The sequence below is a fragment of the Xiphias gladius genome, chromosome 1, assembly GCF_016859285.1.
Source record: "Xiphias gladius isolate SHS-SW01 ecotype Sanya breed wild chromosome 1, ASM1685928v1, whole genome shotgun sequence".
Lineage (NCBI taxonomy): Eukaryota > Metazoa > Chordata > Actinopteri > Istiophoriformes > Xiphiidae > Xiphias > Xiphias gladius.
The window spans coordinates 6,215,337-6,232,382 of record NC_053400.1 but is presented as its reverse complement, the minus strand read 5'-3'; the positions used below and the strand labels follow the sequence as shown (position 1 = coordinate 6,232,382).

General features: G+C 41.5%; 2 protein-coding genes across 6 annotated transcripts; one reads left to right on the top strand and one right to left on the bottom strand.

The window, feature by feature from the left end:
* Nucleotides 1-3,975: 3,975 nt before the first annotated feature.
* On the bottom strand, nucleotides 3,976-9,840 carry phospho2 (phosphatase, orphan 2). 4 transcript variants are annotated; one of them, XM_040138972.1, is made up of 4 exons: nucleotides 9,752-9,840; nucleotides 9,101-9,178; nucleotides 8,732-8,853; nucleotides 3,976-8,615 (listed from the first exon to the last, which is right to left on the bottom strand). In XM_040138972.1, the coding sequence occupies exons 2-4, from the start codon at nucleotides 9,169-9,171 to the stop codon at nucleotides 8,023-8,025; spliced, it is 786 nt and encodes a 261-aa protein (XP_039994906.1). In that variant the 5' UTR covers nucleotides 9,172-9,178; nucleotides 9,752-9,840; the 3' UTR covers nucleotides 3,976-8,022. The 4 variants fall into 4 exon arrangements, with proteins under 4 accessions (XP_039994906.1, XP_039994924.1, XP_039994914.1 ...); XM_040138990.1 differs by having other exon boundaries at nucleotides 8,732-8,826; XM_040138980.1 differs by having other exon boundaries at nucleotides 9,607-9,820.
* A 334-nt stretch (nucleotides 9,841-10,174) lies between these two features.
* On the top strand, nucleotides 10,175-14,840 carry LOC120788657 (synapse-associated protein 1-like). 2 transcript variants are annotated; one of them, XM_040124726.1, is made up of 9 exons: nucleotides 10,175-10,490; nucleotides 10,762-10,880; nucleotides 11,141-11,207; nucleotides 12,382-12,455; nucleotides 12,583-12,722; nucleotides 12,954-13,105; nucleotides 13,702-13,751; nucleotides 13,873-14,020; nucleotides 14,202-14,840. In XM_040124726.1, the coding sequence occupies exons 1-9, from the start codon at nucleotides 10,289-10,291 to the stop codon at nucleotides 14,330-14,332; spliced, it is 1,083 nt and encodes a 360-aa protein (XP_039980660.1). In that variant the 5' UTR covers nucleotides 10,175-10,288; the 3' UTR covers nucleotides 14,333-14,840. The 2 variants fall into 2 exon arrangements, with proteins under 2 accessions (XP_039980660.1, XP_039980574.1); XM_040124640.1 differs by having other exon boundaries at nucleotides 10,176-10,490; nucleotides 13,864-14,020.
* The last annotated feature ends 2,206 nt before the right edge of the window (nucleotides 14,841-17,046 follow it).

Sequence of the window (17,046 nt, the reverse complement as noted above, 5' to 3'; positions counted from 1 at the left end):
GCAAAATAACTGCAATGATTAAGATATTGGCACACAAATAACCCATTTTGGCTTTTGAGACCTCTGCAAGTTGTAAGAACTGTTATTCCTCTAAGTTAAGTTATTACCAGCTGGTCATGCAGAAAACAAGACCCCGGCTACACCATGTTGGTTTTTATGATAATTTATTGATCCCCTTGTAGGACCCCCCCTCCCCCTTACACGGTGGTCAGAGGTCAGGGAGAGCTGGAGAACAGCAGCCGTGGAGCTGGTTGGGCTTCATTGTCTCTCTAAAGGCTAGTACAGCTCAGCAGATGTTTGCTAATATGGGCAACATGCAACACGAACCAAGGCTGTCCTCTTGAATGACTGCCTTTTAAATCGCTAAACCCATAAATTTGCGGAATGTCCTCCACTGGTAACGAATGCCAACAAGGTGTATACGATGCTGGAAGCCATAATATGAATATGTATACTCCTGTCTAAGCTATGGTTATTATTTTGTCATGATTTCCTATTTCTTATTCATACATTTAAAGTTCTTTTTAGTCAGTCATCCACTGAATTCTGCATACAGGAATGTCTTCCTTCAGTATTTGATAATGGCTACACAATGGGATGAGGCAGATACCTGACTGCTCCTTTATTAGGCTGATACAGATGCACAAGGTGGGTCAAGGCTGATTGCCTGCAGATGGCAGTGGGGCATCGAGTACAAGCGCTCTAGTTTCTTTAATTGACATAATCCATCCATGATGACCCCTTCCTCTCCCCTTCTCTCACATACTAATACATACCTGACACGGCTATTGGTCCTCTCCGTCATGTCAGCAGTGAACATGACCCTAAAGTACGAGCTACGTGCACAGAGCGCCACCTTGTGGCAGTACGGGAAGTTGCCAGAGGAGCACTGCAGAGCGATGTCTGTGAACAGGCCCTCAGAGTAGAAGCCTCTCAGGGCATTCAGCACCACCTCAGGGTGGCTCACGGCATTGGAATCGTAAACATAGAGATCCAGTTGTAGTCTGCATGTGGCAAGACAAGGTCTGACACAGTGCTGAGGCAACAAAACTAAACAAAGCGCCATGTCCTAATGGTCGTGACAGGTTTGGATTCCTATCATTTTTTTTGACAATATATTTATTAGTTTTTACTTTTGGAACAAGTACAAGGTGGATACATTATGAAATCAGCAGGAAAGAAAAAAAGTAGAGAAGATTTTCGAGTAAAAACAAACAAACCAAAATCCCAGAATACCAGCTCAGATTCGTACACAGAACAAAAGAGGTTACAATGATTACATGCAATAATAACATTCAAGGAAATCCCTGAAGCATAATGGCAGAGACACCAGGCTCTCCATAGCTCACATAAGGTTTCCAAATTTTACAGAACTGCGCTGTTTTTAAATTTAATATACATGTAAGGTACTCTAATGGCACTAAATCAAACAGCACTCTCTGCCAGCCTTTAACAGTTGGTGTTTTTTCCATAAATCCACTGCAATGAAATGCTCAACACAGTACAATCTCTTATTGTTTTTTGATGTTGCATATCTGCCTGCGAGGCGCATGGGGGAAAGAGTGGGGTTGAAATAATGTCTACGGTTGGGAGATACGTAATTCTGTGTATAATCCCAAACTGTATTGCTTTGGCACAATTGCAGACTGAAATTGATTTAGCGTGTCTCCAGGTATCTACCCACTCGTCTTCATCGATTGTAATAGATAGCTCCCTCTCCCATGTGCCCAGAAGCTTTGGTAAAGTAACAGTGGGTGTAAAAGGCCTCATAGAATAGACTGACAGACATTTTTCCAGCCGTTTGAAATAACAATTTCTCAACAGCAGCTCTTTCGGGGTTGTCAGTTAACATTGTGCTTTGCGATATACAATGCCTTATCTACAAATAACGAAAGAAGTCCTGCCTGTTGTACCATATTTCTCAATCAACTGTTCAAAGGGCATTACCATATCATCAGAAAATAAGTCCTTCAATCTACTAATGCCACTACTACCCCATTGTCTAAAAGCAGCATCAAACAAGCCAGGATGGAAATGAGGATTATTCACAATGAGGGTGAAAACAGATGTCAGTTTTGACCTTCCCTGGAGTCGACACACCAATCTCCAGGCCTAAAGTGTATTAAGTGTAACAGGTTGTCACAGTTCAACGCAATAGTTTTAAATTTACTTAAAAACAGTAAGTCCCTCAGTGGATACTTTTTAAGGAAAGCTGCAACACCCAGCCAGACAGAGTTTGGATTATTTATGACCCAGTTAAAAATGCATCTCAAATGAGTACACAGCTGATATTGGGTAACTCAAGACCTCCCATAGAACCTGGTAACTGCAATGCAGCCATCTTAAGCCTTGGTCTGCATTAACTCCATATAAAGGAAAGCAGCCAGCCTTATGGATCTCTCATCCACCAATTCCAGAATAAAACAGGAAACATTTGGGTAGGATACAATAATTGAGGAGATATTCGCTGAATTTGACAAAAGTGTATTCGAATCGCCGACTATACCTTTAATTAAATGCATCACTTGGCTGTTCAGATGTATAGAGCTTACAGTAGAATGTCTTATAGGTGTCATTTATGAGTTTGCTGTCATACGCAGTTGCGCTGGACATCACATATGGCCGCAACTGATTGTGATTCCACCCTTTTTTTGGTCATGTACTCCAAATATTTTCCGGGTTTATCCCCATGTTCATATACTCTTTGCCTGGAAAAAGTTTGTCTGTTCTCACCATCTAAGTTTGTTGTCCCCATCTTGCATAAAAAGGCTATCCAAGGTTGATCTGACTGCAGATATTTCTCGAAAACAGGGTGGGAGATTTTTTGTTATATTTTGTGAGTAGCATAGAGGGACTACATCTGTAATTTTGTTAGACAATCTTGTTTTTTATCATGATTAATTCTAATCATTGTATTATGATTAATTGTAATATGTAATTTATATAATCTAACAAATTTTGCATCTTCAGTTTTTGCCTCCTCTTTTTGGCTGAAAATTAAAATGATCATCCCACCAGCGTATTGGCAAATCAATTTTAAAATTGCATTTATTCTATTATTTATTGATTTTTAATGTATCAGAATAGAGGGATGTAAATTGGTCATGAGAATTTATCAAGGATTGCTCCTTTAAATATTTATCAACACTTCATGCATAATAAATGGTGTTATAAGGGTGATATAATATATATACTTGCATCATTTGTGGTGTTAAATTATGACGAGTTTCTCCTATAGATCTGGTTTCCCTCAAATAGCTCTTGCTATAACGGAAATGGCAGAAAACATTAGAAAATTAATAAAAATAACTGTTGGTCAGATCAATGACAAGTCTGCTCTAAACACCCTAACTACACTGTAATAAAATGACAATACTGCCTTTTGTATTATGATATCTACGTTTGCAACACGTGGACATCAGATATTCCCTCTTTGTAATGGACCTTTAAATATCTGGTCAAATTCGTTCCGTGGCATATACGAACGTGTTATAATTTCCTAAACAAAATCATAATTTGAGCGTGATACATGGGTGTGAATGGACAGCGGCCATAACATACCTGGTCAGCGTGGTCCACAGGATTCGATGTCGGTTCCACTGAATTTCAAAAGAATCTAACTGCTCTTGTGAGGAGAAAATCATTAAAGCTTAGTATTAAAACACTGTGCAAATGTTAACCTTGTTAACCTTTGAGCACTAACTTATTTCTCCTACAGCTTGAATAATTATACTGTCTATATAAACCAGTGCTGGAATGTAACTCAGTACATTTACTAAAGTACTGTACTTACAATGTTGAGGTATTAGTACTTTACTATTTCCATTTTCAGCTACTTCCTCTGCACTTTTTTTCAGGGGGAAATGTACTTTTTACTTCACTGCATTTATTCAACAGCTGCAGTAACTAGTTACTCTGCAGATTAAGGTTTTAAATAATTAACATTACATCATTTGATAAAATATGATGCATTTTTATTGAATAAATTACAAAACAGTACATAAAGTAATTATAATTAGCTCCACAAGGCCCACTTACAACATTAAAAACCGCTAACAGGTTCAAAAAGTACAGATTACAGTATATTGATCCTTGGCACAACATTGGCATATCAACATATTTGGATATTTGGAAATCAACAAATATCTAGCAACATCTATTCCACCAGGAAAAGTGTGCAAAAGGAGCATCATTGAAATGTTATGACAGAGTGTCAGTGGCTTTAAACGTTCTATGAGAAGGACCTTCCACCCCAGGGTCCATTTACGTTGTTAGTAACTAGGTTGTCTGCCTTTGGACAACCATGGGATCGTGTGAGGAGACGTGTGATTGTTTTTGCACACAGCGTGTGCTTTTTACACATATGTGGAAAAATGCTCCCAGTTCCTTAATTAAAACTCAACGTGCCTTGTTGGTGGCAATGCATGCTGGTCTACTGAGCCTTCTCCAGGTAGATACACTGATACTGCCTTACCTACCACTGACCCCATTTTGTCATTTTCAGATGGATTTTCCCTTTACCCCGCATGATGAGTTTTATCCATGGGAAATACAGAATGTGACAACCCCAGATCTGTGGCTAAAGTGACCATGACGACATAAATGCAACAATTCATAACATGATGGGAGTAAAATCTCTGGTCATGCACAGACACCGGCTCTTTCGGACCCGTCTTTTCTGGCCTGAACACTAAACTCTGAGTAAACTAGTCCAAACTTCCAAGATGTGTATCCCAGCTTGACAGCCTCACTGTTGCACCTGACTGTTACTTATGCAACTAGGCATCTCCCCTTAATACAGCAAGCCTCATCTAAAGCTTCTTCCCACTGAAGAGGGAACTCGGAAAGTAAACAAAGCCGGCTGATAGATCTTACGCAAGACATGTCTCTGTGAGTTGCTGGAAGAAAAGTCATTTTCAAACTCCCTATCCATTTGTGCCAGCCTATTGTTTTTGGGGTTTGTTTGTTTTCTCTGTCAGTCTTGGGAAGGAATATCTTTGCATTTTCACAGGATGTATCTGCCTGTTTTGAAAAGATAAATCACTTCCTCAGTGAAGCACTGGTTGAAGTTTGGGTGACAAAAGCACAAGCTGCATCAATAATGATATAACCAAAAAAAAAACAAAAAAAAAAACTATGCTGCACCTGTAACCTCTACTAAGTTTCATATATTTTTCACCTTGTCATTTCCTGCGGGTGAGGACTACTGGCTCTGATGAACCCTGAACTTTCCCATAGTGCCACCAGCAGGTGACAGTTTTCACTTATCCTGAGAAATATCTCAGCATTTTCCAGATGCCGTTTGTGCTGATCGGCAAATGTTAGCACGCTAGCATGCTAAACTTGGATGGAGAACATGGTAGACAATATACCTGACAATGTACCGGCATGTTAGCACTGTCAGTGAGAGGATCTTAGCATGCTGACGTTAGCATTTAGCTAAAGCTACAGCCTCATAGTACCGCTAGCATGGATGCAGACTCTGTTCTTGTTCACTGATTGTGAAAGTGTATTTGGAAAATTATTTCACCCGCTCTTTAGAATTGTAAAAACAGAAATAGAATTTTTTAATTCTTCTTTGAAAACTCCTCACTCTTCCTCTTTTTCTTACACTTCCTTTAATAATTTATTTATGTCCCATTTTCCACTTGTTTTCCACTATCAAAAAGATGAAAGATCAGCTGTTTTTCCTCACATTTTTAATTTTTTCTCTTTCAGCTCAATTTTGTCTATTACAGCCTTCCTCTGGTAGGGCACTGACATACTGACAAGACACAGGGATTTTTTCTCAGCTGGTTAAACCTCCACTATTCTCCATGATTAATAAAGGCTGATACACACTGTCTCTGTTATCTGGTAGTGGTGACAAGCTTGTTTTCAGATGTTTATGGAGGTGTCTGCATGGCGCTAACATCCCTTTCAAACATCTAATGGACTGCGTTAGGTGTATGTAACATTTTCTCCACTCCATTTGTATGAAGAAAAATGAATGCTATCTAACACTACACCATGGCAGGCTCACAAAAGCATTGTTAAATACTGGACTGTTAGACTGATGTTTGATTGCGTTACTGGCTTAACTTAGAAATGATATTGTGGCAAGTTACTTCATGCCGGTGTCAACAACAAATCTCTCAATGCATGCGTTTTCACGAACATTTAATTTTCCTTTGAAGTATTGCTACTGAAGTGGCACAGCACTTCTACAGCAATACTAATCAGTTGTCCACATAACTCTCCGGGGTACTGTATAACTAGGCTAAAATAACCTGGACTTTTTGTTCATTAAGCTTAAACAGAGATAACGTGATCAGGTTTAATCCAAACCTGATTTGAATAATCAAGACAGCTTCACGTGTATGATTTCAAACCACAGACCTGAGATGTAAAACTGTTAGAATCACATAGATTTTTACAGCGACAGAGCGGCACATATTATACATTGTATAAAGATCAAAAGTATAATAAGCTAAAAAAAATCCAAAATCCAGCTGTGATTAATACATAATTAGATCAGTTATTAAAATCAAGGGTTGCAGAAGTCTGGCACGTCTTTTTCCTTCCACAAGTATTGTTACAGTTTCAGTTGTAAGATTAAGTAACATTAAAACAATTTTGACATATTATGAACAATTTTTTGTGGCAAGATAGTTTGCATTCCCTAGAAACTAGAATAATGTTTCAATGGTGGAAACACTGTTAAATTTCTTGAATCTTATTAAGCCTACAAGTAAACTGAGGCTAGTTAAATGTAGAGGTGTTACATTTAAAGAAAAAGTGGCTACTGCCCTGATCTAAAATTGTATTCATGTGCTATATTATAATAGGCCCTTTTAACTGAAGACATTTTGTCATGTCACAGCAGGAAAAGCACAGGTGTAAATAATGAATGAGGGCTGGATTCCATTCAGCTGTCATATCACTGTATTGACATCAAGTACTGACGGGGCGGACAAAGTGTTGTGTTCCAGAGCGGTCGGAACCTGGAAACCAGCCTGGGGTTAAGATACCCTTAAAGGAATCGTTTTTGGGAAACGCACGGTATTTGCTCTCTTGCTGGTAGCTACATTCAGAGCCCAGTACCACTCACGTGTCGGTCCGTGAAGCACGGAGTCGATTAGCTTAGCTTAGCAAAAACACTGAATGCAGGGTGAAACAACAAAGCCTGGCTCTGTCCAAAGGAAATAAAATCCACCTAAAAGCACCTGTTAAGCTTAATATGAAACATAAGATGTGCTCTTTTCTTTGTTTCTTTAATGAAGACTAATTAACCCTAATTAACACATTATATCTCATTTGTCTGGATTCAACAAACAAGACTAAGGAGACATAATATATTACTTACCTTGGTTTTTTTTTTGTTTTAGCTTTGAACACAGCAAGGCTAGCTCTTTTCCCCTGCTTCCAGTCTTGATGCTAAGCTAAGCTAACTGGCTGCTGGCTGTAGCTTTATATTTAGTGTACTGTGGTAAGAGCAGTATCAGTCTTCTCGTGAGATTCTTGGCAAGAAAGCAAATAAGCGTATTTCCCAGAATCTAACACTTCTCCTTTAATGCACTGAAAGAAGCCCGCTAGATAGCAGGTTACTTTCAGGGCGCCAGCTTCCATCATATTAGATACTGTCTTTCCATTGACGCTTCTGTCTCCAACAGAGGCTTTTTCTGTAAACCCTGTTCTCAAAGTGTGAAAACCAAGGTTTCCGTGAATTTCACTTCATCAGATCCAGTCAGCCTGCTAGTCCCTGTTTCCACAGTACTTCCCTGCTTCTTGGATCAGAGCCCAGACAACAATTCAGATTTTGAAAAGAAAATACTAAGTATAACAGCTGAATTAGGATCCTGTGTCCAACATATACTCACATGTAAACAATGTATTTGTAATGTATTTGCATTGTAATTGAGCTCAGACGCCTGCCTTCCCGACCTCCACCTCTCAGTAGAAGACAAATCCTTGATTGTAACAGTACTTTTAAAACAGTGAGTACTGTCAAGTGCAATATTTCAGTCACAACTGAGAAGTAAATCAAGTATCGTACTCCACGGGCACCGCCTCTGACTGCATACTTGCTTTCAGTTCCTGGAGGATGTCAGCGCCGCTGCTCCAGGCAAGCACTCTGGCTCTCAGAGAGGTTTCATCTTCCTGACCGTCCAGTTTGGCTAGCAGTTTCTCCAGGGTGTACCCCCTCCTGGGCATCACAACGTCACGCCCTCTCAGACAGGAAGTAGGGCAGAGATCATTCCCACCGTCTCCCACGTAAAATATACGCTCATACTCCACTCCTCCATTAGCCTGCTCGGACAGGTAAAGCTCCAGGACTTTTTTCTTACAGAGGTTGATGGGGCATCGACCGCACTCATGAGAGTGGTGGCACTGGACCTCCATGTAGCCGAGCTCATTGAATTTAGCCGGGTTGGTGAAAACCTGGTCGACAGCTGCCTGGAGCCCGGCTGCATGGAGGATCCAGCCTATGAACATGGTGTTGGAGTCAGAGATGACTATGCAGTCAATGGTGCTTTTATTCTGGGATATGAACGTCAGCAAGTCTGTCATTCCAGCTGTGAAGGGTATGGTCTCCATCACCCTTCGGACCCTGTCGGGGCTGACCTCCTGGTCTCCTGGACGGACAGAAATAAGCAGGTTGCTAGTAAAGCGATGCAATATTAATGTCCAAATATTTTGTGCAGCGCTACGCATGCATGAATGAACGTTTGTCCCTACAACTAAGTCTCACCTATGTAGTTCATCACTCTGCCCATGAACTCGGTCCAGTGTCCTTTTCTGTAGGAATGCTTCACAGAGTCCGGAAGGCTCTGATCTGGAAGGCATCTGAAAGCACAGAAAACAAAAGATCCGCTGTGGAGAAAGCGGCAATGTTGCTTGTGATCTAAATATCGAAAACCACGTTGCATCTGTGGTTCTATACTGCATGGTGAACCTGTCCGTGTGGTATTTTGGTCTCCCACTATAGGACAGTCTTGTAGCAGTACTCAGAAAGATTTTTATACATTTTGCAGCATCAAAACTCTATAACTTACTTACAGTAAGTAAGGTATGGGATTTTACAGTGACTACTTATTGATTCAATCAATACATTATTTACCTGACCACCCAAGTATCACTGTTCTCATCGACCACAGTGTGGTCAAAATCAAACACCATCAGAGTCTTCATATTTCACCTGGAAAAGGACATAACTGTTAACTACAAACTAAAAACTCACTACATACTTTCGCTATTATTCTGGTTAGATAAAGTTGTATTGCGCATGCTTGCCCAGTCCAACGGCGACATTAGGGCTGGGTTCGAATATAAAATTGTCGACTTGTATAATCCGTTTATTGCGGTCCGTAATAAAACGTAATAAACCGTGACCGACTCCATTAAGCTACACCAACCAACTCTGTCATTTCAATAAATCACTTTGCTTTATATGCCGATTGTATCACAACACCCCAATTAATCCTGAAATGATTTGAGTTACCTTATAGTCCCTATAAAGTTTAAGTTTAAAGTCAATATGTTTTAAATTACAGATTTTTTCTATGGAGTCTAGTGCATCCTCCTCTCCTTACAAGTAAACGGCCTAGCAGACCGGCTAATCCTTACATTCAAATTTTTCTCCAACAATTCAGATCCGGCCCAAGAAGAATAGCAGGCATCACAGTGAAGTCGGCACTCTTGCTAAACCCCAGGTTAAGAGAGACATAAAATGCATGACATTGTGGGAAGCGGTGCTCGACGGCCAACTGACCTCAGCCTGCGTGACATGAATCCAACGCTCTTTCTTCCTCCTCGTCTTGTCGTGTTATGCGATGTGCAACAATTGTCGACTCGTTACCGCCACCCGCTGGTGAAGTGTCGGTTTTCAGAATGTTGCTTTTATAGCAACTATTATAATACTAACCATTATTATTATTATTATTATTGCAGCGGTCGCTCCTGTAGTGTCCCATTTAAACATGTCATGTCATAATATTGCCAAATTTTAATGCTGCTGTATATTTAGTCATTATATCCGACAAAAGCACCGAGTGTGCAGCAAGTCCCATTTATGACCAGCGAAAATCTACTACCGAGTGTCCACGTTGAACCAGAGCACACTGAAGGCATCATTCCGCCATTTGACCGCTGGGTGGCAGCAACACACAACTTGAACTACACAGAGGCGATCGGAAAAGAAGAAAACCTTTACGGTTTAGTTCCTGGTTGCATAAAGTGGAGAACCACTCACTGTCCAGAGTGTTGTCTTCGTCGCCTGTAAGCCAGCGGTTGCTTTATTTCGGCCAATATGTTCAAAGGGTTGGGGACGTGGTTGGGTTTGGAGAACCCGACGTACACGACGACGTCAGATGACAAAGAAAGCCCGAGCGTGCAGCAGGAAGAAAAGGTGGTAGAAGCGCAAAACGAGGTAAACAAACAGCAGCCAGCTGACCAGGATGTGGAACCAGAGGCGAACCTGGAAAACTCGGAGCAGAGCAAAGGACTGGGCGGTGAGAAGGAACTCTTTTCCCATATAACTGCCCTTGCTGTTTTTGCGAAGTGGTTTTATCTAACGTCAAGCTAGGTAATCAGCACATTTGCTCCTCAGTGGCTTGAAGATCTGGTTGCCCTCAGCATGATGTATGTCCTCATGTCTCTGTTAACTCCTCAGTTAAGACAGACACAACACCGTAGAAAGTAGCTTTTATTTGTGTTTTGTTTTCAATAACGGATGCTGCCGTTAACCACACTATCCCCTCCTCTCCCTTCCTCCATCTGAAGGCTACATCTTCAGTTTTGCCTCCAGCGCCACCAAGAAGATTTCTGAGTCGGTGGTCGAGACAGCTCAGACCATCAAGAAGACTGTGGAAGAAGGCAAAATCGACGGCATCATAGACAAGGCCTGTTGCTCTTTTGCCTTGTTTGACAAGTTCGGCAGCCCTTGGAAGGCAACTCTGGGTTCATATGTGGATTTGCAGAGGTTCTGCTTGTTGTCGTCACGGGCAGCAATGTGCTCAACACGACACAACGTTATCATGACAGTATTCCACTAGAAATGTTGTCCCCTAGACCCTTATACCAAATAATAAGTCATTTTCTCCATTTAAAGTAGTCCTCTCTGTGTAATGTGTGGGTGTGTGTTACACTTGTGTATTTGCAGACTTTTCTAGGAGACTTTCAAAAGGAGCAAGAGAAGTTTGTCCAAGAGAAGAAAGCAAAAAAATCAGGTAAAATCAGAAGGGAACAAATCTTGTTTACAATAAATAGCCAGTTAATGACGAGAAATCTCTCTGAAATGGAAACTGCACAGTCCTAAGCACAGTCAGACTCTATGGAAAGGGACTATATGGCAAAGACAGCTCTGAAAACCAGTAGGATTCTAGTCATATAACATATAGAGTATGCAATGAACACTTACACATGCATGTGCAGCATATACACAGGAATAACTTCCTGCAACCGGCACAAAGATACAGACATAAGAACAAAAACCGTGACCCTCGAAGGTGCTCGTTACGTTATTTTATGAGAGTGTCCGGACCGAAAATTCACTGAGCCCACTAAGTTGTTTTCTAATTGCACTGTCCATAACTGTTCGGGAGCTGCCAGTGCCAGTTGGTGAACTGAGTATCAAAATCCAGAAATCTCTGGCCAAGGAATTTTTTTTTTTTAATTGGCGGTGGTGATTTAAAAACCCTCCTAATTTCCTGCAAGCATAAATGGCCATTTTTTAAAACACAATTAAATCAGTCAACTAAACTTTTTTTTTTTTAGCACAGGTCAGTGCAATTCAAAGTGCTTTACGTGGGACTGACAAACTGATAAGTTCAAGACAGGACAGATATAAATAGTACAACAGTTGAAGCCTAGTGCATGTTATGAATAGAAATGATAACAGTCAAATAATAATAATAAAAATGGAATTAAATGCTTTTATAAAATTAAATGTTGAACCACACTGAAAGTAGAAATGTAAGGCACATTATCATCTGCTCCGCATGTTGGCTGTCTATAAAATATTGAATGGTCACAACACTTAGATGTATCGAATTGAGGTGTGAGTTGCACCTTTTAAAATGTCAAAAATAATTCAAATTGCTATTTTCCAAGACCACATTGATAGAAAACGTGTTAATCATCATTTCTACATTCTGTCAGTGAGGAGGGGTGGACTCACTGCAGTATCTTGATATTATCAGCTCATATTACTTGTTAGCCAAGCACCTTCTGTTGCTGCAGATCCAGGTGTGTACAGTATACGTGTGTATCTGAGAGATAAGACCAGTGACTGAGCGATGGAACACCTCTCTGAAGTGTTCAGTTCTGTCTGATGGTCTCGGGTACTTTCTGTCGAAGGGAATTTTCGCAGCACGTGACGCGCCGATGTTTGTTTGTGTCCAGGAGCAGCAGTGCCTCCCTGGGTTGGCTACAATGAGGAGGAGACAATCCAGCAACAGATCCTTGCCCTGTCAGCTGTAAGCAAAGACATAACCCTAACTTTATGAATGTGTGAACATGTCTTCGTTCAATACATACTTCTGATTATCGCCTGAATAATTAGCCCTTTTAGTAGAAACTGAGCTCTCTGGCTGCTGGTTCTAGGACAAGAGGAACTTCATGCGGGACCCTCCCGCGGGTGTTCAGTTCCACTTCGACATGGAGCAGATGTATCCTCTGGCCGCAGTGATGCTGGAGGAAGACCAACTCCTTAACCGCATGCGTTTCGACCTGGTTCCCAAACAGTCTGTAGTCTTCCAGCATTGTCTGTCTGTGTGTGTGCGTGTGTGTGTGTGTGTGTGTGTGTGTGCGCGTGCGTGTGTGTGTGTGTACATTTTACATTATATGCCTGTGCCTGCACGTGTGCTGACAGGACACAGTTACTTTAACCTGTGGAATCCTCATTAAAATGCGACATTACAGTGATAGTGACAGGACGTTACAGAATGGATGGTGACGTGTTTGCGTTTTGACAGTGTGAGGGAGGAGGTGTTCTGGAGGAATTATTTCTACCGGGTGTCTCTGATCAAGCAGTCAGCTCAGCTCACGGCGCTGGCGGCCCAGCAGCAGCAGAGGGACGGCGAGGACAGAGGGGCCGGTGTTTCACCTGAGGACGTCGTGCTAACAGGTCAGACTCCCATCTGTGCTTTAACAACAGCAGAGGCGCCTTGCACGGTCATTTCACCTGTTACATCAACAGGGGCCACTGCATTTGCTTGTTTTCTTTTGTAACTATATATGCACCTCAACAAGGGTTGAAGATATCAAATATGCTATGCTATAAAAATATCAGACAGTAACACTGGCGAACAACCTAAATGAATAAGGTTTTATTTTTAGATTCCATCCCCCACCTATTTTTTCATTTGCACGTTACCATATCAATTATGACTTGTCTAGGAAAAACCTGTGTACACCTGGTCTGAAGTGCTCACGCATGCGCTCATTCTCACCACACGTTTCCTTTATGAATGCCAATTAATACGTGGGAAATGGTGTGTGCATTATTTTTGTGCACACACATCCTTTTTACATCTGGCCCCAGGTGTATTCTCTTTATGCTCTTAAATTATGTAAAAATGGGCAAGTATTTGTAAAGCATTATGGTTGTGTTTGTCTTTTTGGATTTATCATCACAAACCACAGACATGGCTGTGGTTTTACGGGAAAGCACATTGTGATTTGCATATGTAAAACTAACAGCGCTGTATTATGTCTTTATAGACAATGTCAGACCAAAAACTCCTCCAGTTTCCATCGGCGACATACAGAAGGTGAGACCGTGTGGGTGTGTTGCATATCTTGATATTTTCCAACACCATTCTAAAATGTAAGGAAGAGTCGCACAGCGAATTGCTTTTTCAGTCCTGTCTGCGTCATTGCCAGCCACCTCAGGAAGAAGAGGAGGAGATGTCTACAAGTCCCGGAGTGTCAGAGTTTGTGAGCGATGCTTTCGACTCGACGGCCATCAACCAGGAGGACCTGAGAAAAGAGATGGAGCAGCTGGTGCTGGATAAGAAGGAGAGCATCCCCTCTCCTGATGGTTAGTTTTAGAAGAGATTCTTTTGATTCTTCGGCTGAATGTTGGTACTCACGTCACGCAAGCTACAAGTATTTACTGTACCCATTCAGCCAATTTGGATTTTGGATTCTGTGAGTGTATTGTTTATTATTAAATTGCGGGGAAAATAATCATCTCGCTCATAACTTTTCCTTTCGTCCAGATGAGGCAGCAGACTGGGAGAAGGAGCTGCAGCAAGAGCTTCAGGAGTACGAGGTGGTGACAGAGTCAGACAACAAGGACGACCAGTGGGATCAAGAGATTGAGAAGATGCTCCAGGCTGATGACAGCTAGACAACTACCATGTGTCTGTCCCCTGTAAAGGCAGGGATCTGGCCTAGAATGGATGAATAGTGACCGGTGATGCACAGGGGGATGAACTTCCACATCCTCGGCCCCACCCAACTGTGATTACTGTCTTGTAAACATTCTCCTGTACCTGATGAAGGTGTAGATCCTGTTAGAGCAAGGGTGTGTCACTTCTGCTGGAAGAAGTGGTTATGTTCAGGCATATTAGTGAAGTACTACTTCAGTGCTCCCTCCTGAATTAGTTTTATCTACTCAGTTTCCCTTCTCTTTTCTCTTTTTGATGAGAAAAGCTGCTAGAGGGCGCTCCAGTACAAGTAAGATTGGATTTGACAATGGAGAGGGCTTGTTTGAAATCACAGATCTGCATCAAATTTTATCTTTGTTTCCACTGCTGCTTTGTAGTTGGTTGTAAAGTGAAGTCTTAGTATAGTTATAGTACAGTAAAGTCAAATGTAAAGTTACATTTATGTAAATAAAGAGGATTCTAACATTATACTCAACTTCCAAGTTGCGTTAACCTGTCATTACATCTGCTTGTCAGTTGACACTTTGTAACGAATTTTGACAAACTCCTGTCCGCATGTCTTCTTCACTTTATTTTCACTGCAACTGAAATACTGTATATTTTCTGTTTTATCAATCATCCTCCAATAAATATTTATCTTATAATGGACAGTATACATCATGTTTGGACATCATGGTGGACATAAGGCCCAGGGGAACTAGGTTTTAGAATATTAGGAAAAAAAGCATTTGAACATTTGCTACAAAGCCAAAGCCCAGGGTATAAATACAGTGAATGTATGCAGTGGGGTCCAAAAGTCTGAGACCACTGTCCCATTCGGTTGAATAGCAAATAAGCTTATTTGCTTCCTTGCCGAGTTAGATGAGATCATCAAAGCCAATGTCATATCTGTTCGTGAAATATAAGGTTACTACAGAGTCAGCAGCAGCAGCAGGTTAGCCTAACTTAGCATCATGACTGGAAGCGGGGAAACAGTTAGCCTAGCTATGTCCAAATGTCTGATTCAGATCCATGTCTCTTTCAAGTCATGTGAATTTATTTCCTGGGACATTCTGATGTCTTAGAGGTCCAAGACCTTGACTGTGTAATCGCAACGGCCTGGCTGGGGACTTTTCGGTGCAATTTTTTTCTCTTTCTCTTTAGCCACAGCGCTGCCGCCTTAAGACTGAGAAGTAGCACTGTGTTCAACGCTTTCAGTTGCATGATCATTCCAGGAAAAGACCATATCCGTTCAAATTCGGAACTGAATCAATGTTCTCTGTGAGAACGAAATGTAATATATGGTTTCCATCTAGCCAAATGTGAGGTGTAAAGGGGGCCGTTTGCGGAGAAGAAAGTCATTCAAGCGAGTGAGTAAGTGCGGAATGATGGAAGAGCAGCCTGGATGTTTTGGTAGTAGAAAGGCTGTAATCATGTTGAATGAGACAAAAACATAGCTCTGCTTGTGCCAACCAGACAGCCAGACTTGTCTCTGCATGTTCCTTACGTTTCTGTAGGAGAGTGGTGGAAACAGATGGTACTCTTGTCTGGAGAGCCAATGCTGCTCCCACCACAATAAAGATACTACACTGAATTGGAGAATAAACCCTCATTTGCAAGTGGCAATCAATACAAGGATCAATGTGCTAATGCCTGCTGTGTTTTTCTTTCTTCTTCTTGGGATTCAGGTGTGTGCCCAGGCATATAATGTAGAAAACGGACAGCTTAATGAATGGACTAATTCTCAATGCTGCACGGTGTCTTCTCTCTTTGTTCTGTCTCTTTTTCTCATATACGCACATGTCACTCCCATCACAGCCAGGGTCCACCAGCTGGTCTCCAGCAGGACACACAGTTTGTTGCCAGGGTGACAAAGCCCGGCAGACGAGGACTCATGTGTGTGGCTTATCGCTTGTGTGTGATGCTGGTTTAACAGTCTTTTAATTTTGCATAGAGGCGGGCCTGTGTGTATGTGCTCCCGTGCGCGCGCGGTGTGTGAGTCTGTCTAGCCCGCATAGCCTGCAGATTTCCTTGTCTGTATATCAGACAAAGGCGCAGAATAAACAGAGATGAGAGATAACCATGCTGAGAGGTTGTCTGAAATACTTAAACACATCACAGATCATGTGGTTCATGTTGGGCATGTACTATGCCGCTGGGTACAGATCCTCCGAATCATTTTATTTAATTTTTTTTGCTAATTTCTAGTATTTTACGACAACGGCCAATAAAGCATTTTCTGTAGCCTGCATCGATACAAAAGGGAGGGAGTGTTCCTGAAATGGAGGAGCTTTAAAGGAAAGCAAGGGGGAAATACAGGGAGGAGAGAACAATGAGAAGAGTGAACAAGGGATGAGTTGAAGAGGCTGAAAGGTTGCAGGCTGCTCACACTGCCTGCCACTCACACCACCTACTACTCATACCACGACTTCATTTCAAATCTATTGTTACCAGCAGCCCCGAAAACTGTGTAGAGGGGAATTTCATCATATTTGGGTACACAGCATTCAGCTACAGCTAAATTAAAACCCGTAGCTGGTTTTAATGTCGTGGTATGTACACTCTATACACACTACATACCACACACACACACACACACACACACACACACACACACACATATAGACAATACATAAAACTATTACTGCTGTAAACTGCTTTAATCTAAAAGGTTACTGTCCTTCTTTGCATTTCT